Source organism: Phragmites australis, chromosome 5, assembly GCF_958298935.1.
Source record: "Phragmites australis chromosome 5, lpPhrAust1.1, whole genome shotgun sequence".
NCBI classification, from domain to species: domain Eukaryota; kingdom Viridiplantae; phylum Streptophyta; class Magnoliopsida; order Poales; family Poaceae; genus Phragmites; species Phragmites australis.
This window is the reverse complement of record NC_084925.1, coordinates 13,347,218-13,363,721: the sequence shown is the minus strand read 5'-3', so window position 1 is coordinate 13,363,721 and position 16,504 is coordinate 13,347,218. Positions and strand designations below refer to the sequence as shown.

General features: G+C 42.9%; 1 protein-coding gene across 1 annotated transcript; it reads left to right on the top strand.

The window, feature by feature from the left end:
- The first annotated feature begins 7,299 nt into the window (after window positions 1-7,299).
- Window positions 7,300-13,523, top strand: LOC133918809 (uncharacterized). Its single transcript, XM_062362880.1, has 5 exons — window positions 7,300-8,046; window positions 9,800-9,994; window positions 10,771-10,800; window positions 10,882-11,991; window positions 12,766-13,523. The coding sequence occupies exons 1-5, from the start codon at window positions 7,549-7,551 to the stop codon at window positions 13,315-13,317; spliced, it is 2,385 nt and encodes a 794-aa protein (XP_062218864.1). The 5' UTR covers window positions 7,300-7,548; the 3' UTR covers window positions 13,318-13,523.
- Window positions 13,524-16,504: the final 2,981 nt, after the last annotated feature.

Genomic DNA, 16,504 nt, shown 5'->3' with positions numbered 1-16,504 from the left:
GTCCCCGAGTCCCGAGGCTAGGACAACAGAGTGCCATGTGGCGCCCTCCCTCGGGGATTATTTCTCTGACGACGCAAGAAAGCCAAGTTCCGGGTGAGGGTGCTCGGGACCATGAATAGTGGTCCCCGAGCACCCGAGTTCCCCGATGACAAGAGAAGTCACAGTTTCGGGAGAGGGTGCTCGGGGCCATGAATAGTGGTCCCCGAGCACCTGAGTTCCCCGAGGACCCGAGTAGTCAAGTTCCGGGAGAGGGCGCTCAGGGCCATGAATAGTGGTCCCTGAGCACCTGAGTTCCCTGAGGACCAAGAAAGGGCATATCCGGGAGAGAGTGCTCGGGGCTCTGAATCCAGTAGCCCCTGAGCACTCACAGTTCCCCGATGGCCTAAGAAGTCCTTCGCCGGTGGTCCCCACAGGGGCTCAGCAGTTGTCTAAAATGGAAGCCTATGATTAGGGTTTACTAGGTTTTGTATGATTACCCTTGTCATCCTTGATGAGTCATGGGAAATGGAAGGGTACATACGCTAGTTGCTGTCATGGTTGGGGTAAATGTTAAACTAGACTAATGATTATTTAACATGAATTGGGAGTGGTAATCAATTGTAGCACATGGTATAGGGATCCTAACAGGATGGTTGGTTTGAGATTGTGCTGCACGACAGGTTTGTGGTTGTTCCTGTGTGGGATCCTACGGACCAGTTCTTGAACATGTAACCAAGTTAATCCGCACAACCACGAGGCCTATATGGGTACGACCTAGCCAACTAATTAGTCACCACTCTGACTCTATGAGCACCGTTGGACATATTTCTACAGCGATGTAATCATCTGTTAGCGGTGAAACCTCAGTGGGTGCCTGCAAGTTGGTGGGAGCTTTATAAAGGCCTTGTAGTGAGACCCCGACTCTACACCCCGGATGTATGAAGCAACACAGGAATCACGACTCGTGGGGAAAGCTATGCAGACTCTGTACAGTTTCAATCTGGTCGATCAGCCATGCTCACAGACAAGAGCGAACTTGGACTTCCTCTTGATTAGTTGGGATCAGGGTCCTAGTTTGGATGGTCAGGTAGCCAGGTAATGAGATTATCTTGTGAGTTTTGGTAGCCGGATATAGGATATCTGGTGAGCTTGGTAGTCCGATGGGGTCCGATGAGATGTTCCTCTTATTTAAGTTGTGTCTTCACACTTAGTAAACAGGATACTTGTTGCTGGAGTCATATGTTAAGGTTGCTTAGTGCAGTAAACCAGTGTCTAACCTTTTCTTGTCATAAGCCCTTATGTCATATTTTTCCTACACTTGTGGAGTACGATAAGTACTCACACTTGCTATTTCTGATAATAAATGTTGATCAGTTAGAGAAGACCTCACCAAGATCAATGAAGCTGAAGGCTATATAAAGACGGAGCATTCTGGGTCGCGTTGCCCCCAGTCGATTGCTTGTGGTGTGCCCAGAAGATCCTTAGGAGTCCTCTTGTGTTCTTCTGTTGCTGTCTTCAAAACTCTGGTAATTATTTCAATAAAGTTATTTTGTTTGATATAGAACTGTATATTACTTGTTATGTCATCGCATATATGATGAAACTGATCCTGGCATACATGTGGAATGCACCGGGTTTTTCTTTTGAAAAACCTGGCATGACAGAGATCTAATGCATCAAAGGGGTATGAGAACTTACAATCGCAGTCGCTCAAAGTTGATCGAACGACGCGAGTTAACCTAGCTCGGCTCCGTCTTGGATATCACACACGGTGAGCTGGGCATGGTGGCACACGGTCGGAGTGGTGGTGGTTCAGCACGCAAGTGATCGCGGAGCTCCAGCGAGCGGCGGAACATGACAACCAAATGACGGTGAACTCGCATGACAGGTTGTCAAGCATCCAAAACGGTAGCAACAGCTTGGCGATGACGGTCTACAGCAGGACATGGAGTGGAGGCGACTTGAAGCGCTAGACAGGACCACGAGCTACACTAATGTTCACTCTACATGCACCTGTAGTTGCAGCTTGCAATGCATGCGAGGTCACCCCTATCCTCCCTGATGCGGCTCAGATGATGGAATGGGTCATGACGGTCTACAACACGCAATGACAACTAGTGGCGAAGGGAGGAGATGATGAACCAGCAGTTGGTGTTGCCATGGTTGGTGATACACTAGCGCCAGAGGCTGATGGTGTCCTAGCTAACGATGCTGATGACGTGCTAGAGCTGGCGATTGATGTCACTAATGGTGTGTTGTCGCTAGCCGCCAAGGACTCCGCTCACAGCGAGTCGGTGGATGTCAGTGTGGTCGCTCAAGGCGACGAGCTAGATGCTGATAGTGTGGACACGTTGGATGTCAGGACGCGAGCCTCAGGAGCATGGTCTTGCCTAACTGTGGTCTAGGGCATGCTACTTCAAGTCATTCACCGCGTAGCTATGGCTAACGAGGCCACTGATGCTCACCTCCAGGTTGTGCATGACCCTATAGCGCATGATATTGTGCATGGAACTGTAACTACTAGCGATGGTGAGAATGTCACAATGGGGGACCACATGCTTGGACCCAAGCCTGCAACTCCTGCATCATGCATACTTGCTGACCATGATCCCATGCAAGATGCAGAAACAATGATAGAGGACAAGAATAAATTATCAGCTACTAATAATAATACGACCGTTGATAAGATGATGCACATGAGGGCTATTTTTAATACTTTCTCAAGGCAACAGCTATCGCATTTGTGCAAGCAAAATGGGGTGAGGGCCCACTTGAGAAATATTGAGATGATTGAGGCTTTGGTGGCGCTCCCAATGATGGACGGCTTAGAGGATGTATATGCCAAGATAGGCGTAGCAGCTCAGGAAGGGGTGGCCCCTGGGGATATATTCACAGTCCTAGGGGCTACCATGGCCACACGGCATTCCACCAGTAGCAAGCTACTAGCTCTGGGAGATGAAGACTCAATGACCAAGGTGAAGCGACTTGTAGCAAAGCGCAACCTAGATGGAGGTGCACATAATTCGTCATTCCTTTCTTTATCTAATGATGTTGTTTCTTCAAATATTAAGAATTTAGGTGTGTCCATGAGTAGAGATGATGGGGTTATTAAGTAATCTATTATTTCTATTAAAAACATAGAGATTGATCATTTATCGGTGGTAGCCAAAACACCTAGTTCTAGAGGTAGAATAAAACAAGATAGCAAAACTCCGGATCCTTATAATTTAGAGGACGTTGATGATATTGATGGACTTGATGCTACCCTCAGTCATATATGCCGTGATTTAACTGAGGTCCTCGATGATGAGGATTTGGACCATATTTGTGATAATCTAAACATGGTCCCTAGAAAGAAAAAGTCTACTTCCCCTAAGAACAAAGGTAAGGTTCCTCACCTACCTAAGAAGCCAAATACTCTGTCCAAAATACATATCTGATGAAAGGTATCTTTTGAAATAACAAAGATCTTGGAGACTTGGCTAAACAAAATTATATTTCAGACATAGTAAAAGAACAACATCTCAATTCCTCAATATTATGAAAACAGGTAAAAGCACTTTTCCTGCTTGAACTTTTAATCACTTATATGGTGGTTTGGATTATCTGTTGCATGTTATGCCACCGTGAGGAAGATTGGGGGGAATGATTATTGGTGTTAATGCTTTTGTTTTTGACATTGGCTCCATAGTTAAAGGGGATTTTTACTCTAAATTCTTTTTAAAGAACAGAGAAGATGGATTCACTTGGGCACTATATGCGGTGTACGGACGAGTCCAAGAGGAATCTAAAGCGGAATTTCTCATTGAAATGGCTCATGTATGTAATTTGAAAACCAACCCAATGATCATAGGAGGATTTCAACATTATGAGATGCCCTGAGAACAAGAATAATGATAATTTTGATCAATGTAATAATAGACATGTTGGATTTATAGGAGATTGAAATGACTGGAAGACAATATGCATGGGCAAATGAACTGGATTCACCAACTTTTGAGAAACCTGATTATGTTCTTATGAGCACTGAGTGGGAATCCAAGTACCCAAAATTCAAGGTTGAGGCACTTGATTAGTCCCGATTTGATCATACCCCTTTATTCCTCAGCACAGGGGCTTGTCCTCATTATGGTACACAATCCCTATTCAAATTCGAATTCGGGTGGTTGACTTGTGACAAACATATGGCAAAATGAGCATAGAGGGAATAATGCCATTGAAAAATGGCAAAAGAAAATTAAAACCCTTCGATAGTACTTGAGAGATTGGACCAAACATAGTTCTAGCATTCTCATGAAAGAAAATCAATAGCTCACCATAATGATAGATGAGCTAGATAAAAGGGCAGAAAATAATCCTTTAACGCCTAATGAGGTAACATTGAAGCAATACCTTAATGAAATTTTAGCTCATATGCTAAGAGAAGAAGAGCTCAAAGGGTACAAAAGAGTTAAAGCCAAACTGCTACTGGAGGGAGATAATAATACCAAATATTTCCATCTAATGGCCAATGGTAAAAATAGAAAGATAAGAATATACAAGTTGGAACAAGAGGATAGTCCTGTAATCGGAGAGGCCAATCTTAAAAAATATAGCACAAAGTATTATAAAGGCCTATTTGGCAAACTAAAGCATAATAATTTTGCGATGCATGAACCATTAATTAGTGATACTCCTCAAGTGAGTGAAAGCAAAAATGAGATCCTTACCGCCCATTTTGTAGAGAAAGTAAAGAGGGCAATTTTCCAAATGGAGCATAATAAAGCTCCAAACCCCGATGGATTTCCTACTGAATTTTACCAAGTGTTCTAGGAAATCATCAGAGGCGATCTCAGGGCCTTATTCAAGGACTTTCACCAAGGGAAATTGCCTATTTCCAGTCTGAACTCTGGTGTCATTATCCATATTCCTAAAAAGAGTAATGCATTAAAGATTAAAAAATATCGTCTGCTATGGCTCCTTAATGTTAGCTTTAAAATTTTTACTAAAGTTGTCACTAATTGGATCGGTATAGTTAGGCCTGTTCCTGGGTAGCCTAGCCCGGTAAACCGGACCCGACCAATGCACAGGGCCAGGCTTATGCTTCAAAAATAGGTCCAAAACCCGAAAAATCTCGGAAAAGCACGAGTTCGGCCAAAAAAACCGTTGTCAGGCCGGGATCAGATTTGTGGTTTCCCAGTTGGCCTTTTCAAAGTCTGGCCCGACCCGGCCTTTGAACAGGTATAGGTACAGTTGCTGAAAAAAAATTAGCTCTACACAAACTGCATTCATGTTTTGTCGAAACATAATGGAAGGAGTGATAATACTCCATGAGACCATTCATGAGTTGCCTAGCATCTGATAAGGTTAAATGGTTCTTTCTATAACATATATTGAGAATAGAAGGACTTTTAGCACAATGGTGTGTGTGTGACTAGATCCAAAGTTTTGTGCCTATAGGATATGTAGGAATGAAGGTCAATGATGAAATTGGACCTTATTTTTAAACACAAAAAGGATTGAGACAAGGAGACCCCCATCGCTCATCCTTTTCAATATTGTAGCAGATATACTTGCAGTACTGATATCTAGAGCAAAAAGGGATAGAAAAATCACTTTAGTTGTTCCACACCTTGCATATGATAGTTTATCTATTATGTAATATGTAGATGACACCATCATTTTCATGGATCATAACCTTGAGCAAACAAAAAATATGAAACTCTTGCTATGTGTGTTTGAACAACCATATGAGCTTAAGATTAACTTTCATAAAAGTGAAATCTTTTGCTATAGGACTGCTGAAACATGTCAAGACCAGTACACATAATTATTTAGATGTGATATTATGTCTTTACACTTCATATATCTTGGCATTCTGATGATTCATAGGAAACTAACAAATAGTGATTGGAAGGGGGTTGAAGAAAAGATTTTGAGTTAACTGAGCCGTTGGAAGGGGAAACTTATATCTGCTAGATGTCAATTGGTACTTATAAACTCAGTGCTAAGTTGTCTCTCTGTTTTCATGATGTTCTTCTTTGAAATCCTCAGGGGTGTGCTAAAAAAATTGGATTATCTTTGGTCCAAGTTTCTTTTATAAGGGAATAACCATAAAAAGAAATATCGACCAGCTCGATGGGACATCCTATGCCAACTAAAAGATCAAGTGGATTAGGTATTATTAATCTCTTAGTTAAGAATATTTGCCTCCTCAGTAAGTGGCTTTATAGACTGCTTAATGAGGATGGGGTATGACAACAACTGCTCTAAAATAAATACCTACAAATTTTTCACACAGGTAAAGGGAAAACCAGGAGATTCTCACTTTTGGTCTGGACTCATGAAAGTGAAATATGAATTCCTTAGATGAGGATCTTTCTAGATTAAGGATGGATGCTAGACTAAATTCTAGAATATACTTGGTTGGGTAATTCCACTCTGAGTGAATAGTATCCATCATGGTATAATGTGGTTAGAAGAAAACAAACCACAATGACCAAAATCATGAAATCCATAATGCTAAACCTTTCATTATGTAGACCAATTATTAGGGATAAACAAATTACTTAGCATAATATGGTGTCCAAATTAGGGGTTGCATGCGAATGCAAAATTTTCGGTTCATTCTATATACATCCAAATGGTAAAACAACCTATATCTATCCCAGTAGCAGGTCTATGAAGCTTAAGCTTCTACTTAAGATCAAAGTTTTCTTATGGTACTTATGTAGAGTGTTATTTTGATCAAGGATAACTTGGTAAAAAAATTAGAATAGTAATTTAAAATGTTGCTTTTGTAAAATAAAAAAAAACATGTAGCATCTATTTTTATGTCATTTTGCTAGATCTATTTAGCATATAATCACTATTACTTTAGAAATAAAAAACTAATAATATGTGCTATATAATGGGAAATTGGCTAATGACAAAAGGGCTACTACTAAGATCACGACTTCTAGTAGGGGCGGCTGCTATTTGTTTTTGTCTATATAGCTCTATCATAATAATATTATTTTAACAAGAAAACTTATTATGATTTTGATGTAGCGAATTTTTAGAGAAATCTATTGGGTGTGTTTCTAAAGGTTGCTATAAAAGGAAACACAAAGTGAAGAAATTATGAAGGCTATATGGTTAATAGTATTTTTTATTTTTCTCTTGTTTTCTTGAAACGATGTAATAATGAATATTGGCCAAAAAATGAAAAATTCAGAACTGTATCCATTACCTAAAAAATCAAGTTGTACTATTAAAATTCACGATCTTTATAATCTAATGAGAAAAACTTTCATAAATTCTACGTATTAGACTGCATTCTCACGATTAAAGCTAAAACAAACGGCCATTAACAACCAAACCCCAACGCAAGCCCACCCCATCCCCTTCACGAAGCGGCGGCTTCCGATCTCTTCCCCCGCCTCCGACGCCGTTCCGGCCACTCCTCACGGCCCCCGGGGCCGCTACCCGGTCTGCCCTCAGGCCGAAAGATCCTGGCTTTCCCGGTCTCCGGCGGAAAGATCGCGCCTTTCTTGGTTTTCGGGAGAGGACAGCCCCCCAAGAAAGGCAACGGCGGCTGCTTCGTGGTCGATGCGATCGGTCGACGCGGCGGGGGTGGAGAGGTCGGATCAGCACAACCGCAAGAAGCCGCGCCTGGAGACTGGGATGCCGCTCGCGTACGCCGTGGTGGCCGGCGGCAGCGGCGGCGGTGGTGCGGAGGGCGAGGCGGGTGTCGAGTGCGCCAACATGGCGGTGGAGGAGATTGTGCAGCACCCGCTGCCGGGCTACGGGGCGCCGGTGGCGCTCAGCTTCAGCCCCGACGACCGGCGGGTGGCCTACCTGTACAGCCCCGACGGCACGCTCCACCGGAAGGTGTTCACCTTCGACCCGGCGCAGCGCCGCCAAGAGCTGCTATTCGGGGCCCCCGACGGCGGCGGGCTCGAAGAGGGCAACCTCTCCGCCGAGGAGCGGTTGAGGCGCGAGCGCGCTCGGGAGCGCGGCCTTGGGGTCACTCGTTACGAGTGGCGCGCTCGTCATTCTGGTGTGCCCTCTTCTCGCGCCGGCATTGTCGTGCCGCTCCTTTCCGGGGTTAGTAAATTCTTCAGAAGCTCTTAATGTTAGTTCTCCGTTGTGTGAATCTGCCCTTGAGGTTTAATGTGGTTCTCACCCTGTGCCATCCCTAATTGTGTATATTCTGATGTTGTGGGATATGAGCCGTGAGGGTTTGCTCTCTAGTATCTACTGACATGAAGTAAAGTGAACTGATGTCTGCAGATTTGTGTCTGTGTTATTGCATTCATGTTATAAGTATATTAGTACTGCATCGTGTATTGGTGGATTAAGAAATTGAAAAAGGCGTCAAAGCTTCAAAGGTCATATTGCTTGCTCATGTGTCCAACTATAAAAATACCAGCAGGGTGTAGAAAATAGTTAGATGCTTTTGTCTGAATTTTCTTACAGTGCTCTCTTGATCGACATTTCAGGGGGAGAACAAACTTGATAACTTGTACATTTGTCTGCTGTGTGTGGTAGAAAATATAGCTGGTAATTGCACTATAAGCCCCTAAACTATGTCAACATGTGTAATTACGCTTACGAAATCAGTAGACTCAGGAGTTGTTGATGTGAGCCCCTTTACTATTCTGTTTGTGCAATCGCCCATCAAGTTGTTTTTTTGACTTGTGGTCCTCTACTATTTGCCTTTGTTCAGTTAAGCCCCTTTACCTCTGAACATTGTGTCATTAAGCGCTTCCAGTTAATATATCAGTGGCAAGTGGGAATGCACATATGCTTGCTGTGGTGCACGCCTAGGGCTGGCCAGCCAAAGTGCTTCCCCCACATGAGTCACATTTTCTTAGGTGATAAGTTTCCATTTAAATTAGATTGCTACCTGTCAATTAGTTTGGTTTGTTCGGATAAAATTTTTTAGGAGGTTACCTCTATGTAAAGGGTATAATCTGTTTGATTGGAAATCAAATAATAAGAACCCATCTATTTCCTTGACCTCTCTCTCCCTCTCCCTTCCTCACAGAGCTGGTGAGGTACAGTGCCTCAACCACCCCTTGTTTCGCATAGCTATCAGTTGTCCCTTGTGGGGGGAACTTGGCAGTTTGTAACATGGGTATTATTTTGAGTTAGCTAGGGTCAGTGGCTGAAATTTGATAATGTACTGTAACTAACTATTGCCCAGACTTGTTAAGGTCCTCTGGAGAAAAAATTCCCACAAAAACTTCTGAAAAGAAATCAGCTGACCAATGAAGGAATATATGGACTCACATGGTATAGACGCCGCTGCGAGATATTGAGTGTTGTCCATGCTAAGGACAAGGAGACTGAGACTTGGATGTGGACGCAACGGAAAACAAATACTAAAGCTAGATGCAAGAGGAGTTGAAGATAAACTCAAACAAAAGGACTCATAGCACCAAAGCACAACCTAGCACACCAGGCACCACCAACTCCATCATCGCCTACACCAAGTCTAGGGAGCGACTCGTGGGGAAGATCGCCAAGCACCAGTTTGTGCTCGACCCGGAGAACACCTTCTCTGTCAAGGGCTTCCTCGGATGGTGAGAAGAAGTCGGCGGACTGGAGAGAAACCGACAACGGGTGGTCTAGGGTTGGGACGAGTTGTTGCGTCTCAAAAGAAAACCTAGCCCTAATACCATGTTAGGAATAGCAACTTGTATTGAATAATAGCCCCATGGGGGCAATATATAGAGTACACGAGGGAAACCCTAGGACTAGGAGATTACTCTAATACCCTTGACTATAATACCATTAACACATATATGCTATACTTCATCAGAGATATTTGACATAACTTTTCCTTTTTCAATAGGTTTACTTCCAGGATTTGTCTGGGTCCGAACCGGTACTCAAGCTGCAAAATTCTCCCACGTCCCCAATCATTGACCCTCATCTATCTCCAAATGGGGACATGATTGCATATGTTAGGGACGATGAGCTGCATACCTTGGGTTTTTCTAATGGAGAAACTAGGCAATTGACCTATGGTGCAAGAGAAAGTGGGAAGGTAGTTTTTTTGCTGTCTTGCTGACAATATCTTCAATTCTTTATCAAACAATGTTATTTGCTATTGTTATTTCATAATAATGTTTTGGCCAGCAGGTTGCAAAATTCCATATCTTGTTGACTTTCTAGAAGCTTCTGGATGCTTTGTTTTTGGCATTTAATCCAACATAGCTATCATTCAAACTGCAAATTTATTTTGTCTTTTTATCATAACACATGATTCTTTGTACTTCATCTGTAGTGTTTCAGAATTAAACCACCAAGTGAGCTATTCTACTGGTACTAACTACTGAGGGCCTGGTTGACCCTATTTAATCTTTGTTCAGTCACCAATATAAACATAATCCAGATCCAAACAGATGGATTATGTTGTTTTTAATTGAAAGCTTTAACTTGCCTTCTATAGGGAAGCTGAATCTACTGTTGGTGGCCTGTGGTGCTCAGAAAGTCTGTAAAGGTTTACCAGTATGAAACAGCTTTCGAGTTTATTCTAGGTTTCTAGCTAGCTGCCTTATAGCCATCTATGCTATGAGCCCAATAGGTTAGTACATCCAAAAAGCTGCTAAATAGGCCTATATCACCCCTTCCTAATAATTTTTTTTCTTTGTTGAACTTACCTATGCTATGTAACATGTATGTTCTCATGTCAATTTATTTCTATAACAGTCAGAACAACTGAGTTGCACTTAGTAGTTGGTGATTTAAAAAAGGCTCGCATTACATGATATTATTCTTGCTACTTTAGAACCTGACATTATGTTTATTTTATCTTTTCAGATCCACGGGCTTGCCGAGTATATTGCACAGGTGCTCATGATGGTCCATTATCATTGGTATGAAAGTTATTTTGGCCGCTCCTAGCTAATATTTTGCATTTTCTCATTTTAGGAAGAGATGGAAAGGAAGATGGGATTCTGGTGGTCTCCTGATAGCAAACACCTTGCGTTTACTGAAGTGGATTCATCTGATATTCCACTATATAGAATTATGCATCAGGGCAAAAGTTCTGTTGATCCAGATGCTCAAGAAGACCATGCATACCCCTTTGCGGGAGCAACTAATGTTAAAGTACGACTTGGTGTTGTTCCTTCCCATGGAGGAGAAATAACTTGGATGGATCTCCTTTGTGGAGACCCAAATGGTGCCCACGGTGACGAAGAATACCTAGCTAGAGTCAACTGGATACATAATAATGCTCTTGCCGTTCAAGTTCTCCACAGAACCCACACAAAACTTAAACTACTTAAGTTTGATATTGCCACGGGTAAAAGGGAAGTCTTACTAGAAGAAGAGCATGATATATGGATCACAATGCATGATTGTTTCACCCCTCTAGACAGAGTGAATAGTAAACATCCAGGTGGCTTTATTTGGGCCAGTGAGAAGACAGGATTTAGACACTTGTATGTTCATGACAAGGACGGCGTGTGCTTGGGACCCCTTACACAAGGTGATTGGATGGTCGAGCAAATTGCTGGTGTCAATGAGAGTTCTGGTCTTATATATTTCACTGGTACGCTGGATGGACCATTGGAGACAAATCTGTACCACAGCAATCTCTTTCCAGATTGGAGCCTTCCCTTGCAACCCCCTAAAAGGCTGACTCATGGAACTGGACGGCATTCAGTAATTCTTGATCATCAGTTGCTAAGGTTTATTGATGTGTATGACTCGATAAAATCTCCACCTGTGATCTTGCTGTGTTCTTTGCTTGATGGAAGTGTAATTATGCCTCTGTTTGAGCAGCCATTAACAGTTCCACCACTTAAAAAGTTTCAGCAGCTGTCTCCAGAGATAGTCCAAATTACAGCGATGGATGGGACAGCTTTATATGGCACTCTCTACCTTCCTGATGAGAGAAAATATGGGCCACCTCCCTACAAAACGCTTATTAACGTTTATGGTGGCCCCAGTGTCCAGCTTGTTAGTGATTCATGGATAAGTACAGTTGACATGAGAGCTCAATACCTACGAAGTAAGGGTATATTAGTTTGGAAGGTAAATATTCTGCTCTTGCTTCTTTTGGGGGTTGAGCATCATGTTTCTTCATGGGACTGTGTGCCAACACATTACTTAGAGTGGAAATGTGTATAGACCATAGTATTAGAAGGGATGAAAAGAATTGCACTAGACCCAAGTGACAATCCAAAGGAAATTGTCGGCTATGAATCGATGTGTTGATAAATGCCCTTAATCTTGAGTTAATACATTTCCTAGAGGTTATCTTGACTTAGAAACGCAAGTTCCACTGAGCTGATAGAATTTTATTACCCACAAATCATGGAATATGGGCATGTAGAAATATGCAATTTAAATTCATGATACACCATTTCCACATTGGACCCCAAAGATTTAATAAGAGAACTACATTTCATGATACGCCGGTACCACGTTGGACCCCGAACATAGGCTAAAAGTACACATTTTTTTACAGGTTGACATGCATGTGTGGAATAAACAAATATTGTGTTAACTGATTGTTGGTACCTGTACAGAAAGGAAATTTACTCAGCTGGCTAGCAGTTGGGTATAAAACAAATATAGTTTGAGTTGTTTTCTACTGTTGCACTCCATATTCTGTCAAAACTTTGTTGGTGCAGCTGTTTAAACAAACTAAGCCAAGTGGTCACAGTTGTAGTGCAGCCATAATTCACATGTATCTTGCAAACTTTAGGTACATATAACATGAGTTCTGGCATTTATTTGGATTTATGCTGGGTTCATGCAATAAGTTTGTTTAGTACTTCCTGGCTGACACTCTTTCTCTTGCAGATGGATAATCGAGGATCTGCAAGGCGAGGGATGCATTTTGAGGGACAGCTGAAGTATAATATTGGCCGTGTTGATGCGGAAGATCAATTAATGGGCGCCGACTGGCTAATAAAGCAAGGCCTTGCAAAACCTGGCCATATTGGCCTGTACGGCTGGAGTTATGGTGGCTTTCTCTCAGCAATGTGCCTTGCAAGGTTTCCTGAAATGTTCTGCTGTGCGGTATCCGGTGCTCCGGTGACAGCATGGGATGGGTACGATACCTTTTACACTGAGAAGTACATGGGCCTGCCCTCGGAGCATGGTGATGCCTACGAATATGGGTCGATCATGCACCATGTGAAAACCCTGAAAGGGAAGTTGCTCCTCATCCATGGGATGATCGACGAGAACGTGCATTTTAGGCACACGGCGAGGCTCATCAACTCGCTGATGGCGGGGGGCAAGCCCTATGAGATCCTCCTCTTCCCTGACGAAAGGCATATGCCACGCCGGCTCTGTGACCGGATCTACATGGAGGAGAGGATCTGGGATTTTGTAGAGAGAAACCTGTGAAATGGCATTGTATAAATTTGTTGCCTGCTGTTGGCTGGCTATGACTGGGATGTTTTGGCACAAGTATTCGAGTTATTTCATTTTCACCTGTATTTAGCCACAAGCACTTTGTCTTGATTCTTTGATCCGTCGAAAGAATTGTTGGCAGCTGCTTGGCTGCGCTTACAGGGTTCAAAATAATCCAAAACTTGTTATTTTCTTTTTAATTTTGATGTGCCTCTCGTATTTGTTTTTACTCTGATCTGTCCATTAGCAACACCACTAGACCACCTGGTGGGTGTGTTAGCACAACATAGTAGGCCCGGCAACGGGTTGGGTTGGGGCCCCGTGGGTTTTAGACCCGGCAGGGGCGAGGGCGGGGACGAAATTGGACCCGCGGGGGTCGGGGGTTGCGGGTCGGGTCCTTGAAATGGGTTCGGGTTGGGTTCGAGGATAAATTATCACCCGTGGAGCTTCCACGGGGCTCGAAGCAGTATGTGGTCCGTCACCGCGTCACGTCTGTGGAGGTAGCCGACAGCCCATTTACGTTGCAGCCTTGCAGGCCTGCACGCCCGGCCCGCGTCACGTCCGCGTCGGGTTTTGGGTCCCTGTCGGGTTTCGGGTCCCCGCAGGGTTCGGGGTCAGGTTCATTTTTGCACCCGACATGTTATTCGGGTTCGGGTCGGGTTTTTTTATTTGGGTTTCGGGTCGGGTACGTTCTGGCTGCACCGGGCCCCAACCCGCCCCGTTGCCAGGCCTACAACATAGAGATAGATGAGAAGAACAGATGAAATCGAAGAACAGATGGGAGGAGTAGAGGTTTGCTTGAGAAAGAAGGTGTAGTGCTCCTCTTCCTTTTGCGTTTTGTTTCGTCGTGATCCATTGCCGTTTGCACCACTCTGGCAAGGTTCCGATCACCTACCGCCGTTGGCTTGGCCACCAGTCATGTTTGCGCCACATGGCCGAGTTCCTTTGATCCCTGGCTGCCCGATCAAGATCCGACGGCTACCATTGCATACCCCTTCGTTTATGATTTCGGTCCACTGTGGACCGACCCTATGGCCGTGGTCCACAGGTCTATGGGCATTTTTTCATGCGCTTTTCGAATAGAAAAAAATAAATTGGTTTTGTTTCATGATGTCATAAATAGAACTTTGGTATAAAATCAATTCAGTTTATTCTCGAAAATCAGGTAAAATTTGTAGATTAGCCACTAAAACTTCAAAAGCTTATAACTTTTTGCTCGTAGCTTCGTTTTAGGCGATTTTCACGCTCAAATGTTCATAGCGACGTGTAAAATCTTTTTATAGGGTTTTTTTAACCTAGTTTTAGTGTCACACCCGGTTTTTTAAAAGAATAACTAAGTGCATTTTTCACATATATGCCAGGATCAGTTTTATGATACATGCGGTGATATAATCAATGACATACAATTCTATATCGAGCAAAAACAAATTTATTGAAATAAATGCCAGAGTTTTTAAACAACAGCGGAAGAATAAGAGGAAACTCCAACAAAAGCTTCAAGGCACACCACATGCAATCGACTGGGGGCAACTCGACCTTGGACGCTCCGTCTTCATTGTAGTCTTCAGCTTTCTTGATCTTCACATAGTCTTCTCCAACAGAGCAATATTTATTATTGAAAACAGCAAGTGTGAGTACATATCATACTCTGCAAGTGTAGGAAAGTATGACATGAGGGCTTACGTCAAGAAAATGTTAGACATTAGTTTACTACACTAAGCAACCTTATAACTTCAAGAAACAAGCATCCTATTTACTAAGTGTGAAGACACAACCTAAATAAGAGGAACAACTCATCGGATTCCACCTGACTACCAAACTCACCAGATATTCCATATCCGGCTACCAAAACTCACTAGGTAATCCCATTACTTGGCTACTCGACTATTCATACCCGAACCCTAATCCCAACTACTCAAGAAGAAGTCCAAGCCATTCTTGACCGTGAGCACGGCTGATTGATCAGTTTGATACTCTGCAGAGTTTGCACACTTTACCCACGAGTCGTGATTTCATCACCCGCATTACCAGGTGACAGTCTTCGTGTTGCCGTGTTGATCAAGCACTTGCACACTTCCTATGATGCGCTTCCAGGAGATCACTACAAGGCCTTTACAAAGCTCCCGCCGATCCGTAGGCACCCAGTGAGGTTTCACCGCTAACAGACGATTCCATCGCTGCAGAAGCCCCCTCTTGTGCCACTCAACCGTCCACTGGTGCAAACAGAATCAAAGGGGTGGCTAATTAATTGGTCAGGCCATACTCATATAGGCCTCGTGGTTGCGCTATTTAGCCAGGTTACATGCTTCTAGAACCGGTCCTTAGGACCCCACACAGTAACATACATATTCCCACCATGTAGCACAACACATACGTCTTCTTGCACCATCCTCAAACAAACCATCTTGTTAGGATCCCTATACCATGTTGCTATAAAAGATACCACATCCAATTCATGTTGCATAAACATTAGTCAAGTTTAACTCATAATCCAACTATGACAGCGACTAGCATATCTACCCTTTATTTCTCATGATTTGATCAACGGCGACAAGGATAATCAGACAATTGCTAGTAAACCCTATCATGGGATTCCATATTAGACAAGCATGCAATGAAGGATAAACAGCTATCATAAAACTCTAAGTTAGGTGCAAAATAAGCAAGGACACTTGCATGACTGCTGCTCAGTTATCTTCGTAAACTCGGTTCTGGCATATCTCCAAGTCTCGACCTTGTAGCTCATCGAACCTTGAATTGTTGCTCTTGGAGATCCTCGTACTGCTTCGGAATATAGTCGTCTACTCGCAGGAACAACCGACAAAAGAGAAAACACAAACAACTAAGAACAGTACATCAAATAGAGGCATCACACCATAAAAACTCTGTTGTTCGATAGGATACGAGATTAGACGAATTCACAGAGTGCTGCTTGGATTTGAATGAAATTCACTGAACAAGATTTGAAATGATAACTTGTATTTGAATTGAAATGATTGGAAATCGTACAGGGAAGAATGAAGCGATAGAATTAGGGTTCGTATACAATGATAAAAAGATTAACAAATCGACTGTTGAATGAGATCCAAAAGCTAAAATATTGTTCAATATATTGAATCCATAATTTGCTATGCGATGACATGTGGCCCACATGTCATTGCATGCTAATGTGAATTCAGTT

What these genes read in the sequence shown, in the direction of transcription:
- LOC133918809 (XM_062362880.1), top strand. Translation starts at nt 7,549, where the DNA reads ATGCGATCGGTCGACGCGGCGGGGGTGGAGAGGTCGGATCAGCACAAC. An exon ending in GTGCAAGAGAAAGTGGGAAG is followed by an intron (nt 9,995 to 10,770) that starts GTAGTTTTTTTG and finishes TTATCTTTTCAG; the next exon opens with ATCCACGGGCTTGCCGAGTA. An exon ending in AGGGTATATTAGTTTGGAAG is followed by an intron (nt 11,992 to 12,765) that starts GTAAATATTCTG and finishes TTTCTCTTGCAG; the next exon opens with ATGGATAATCGAGGATCTGC.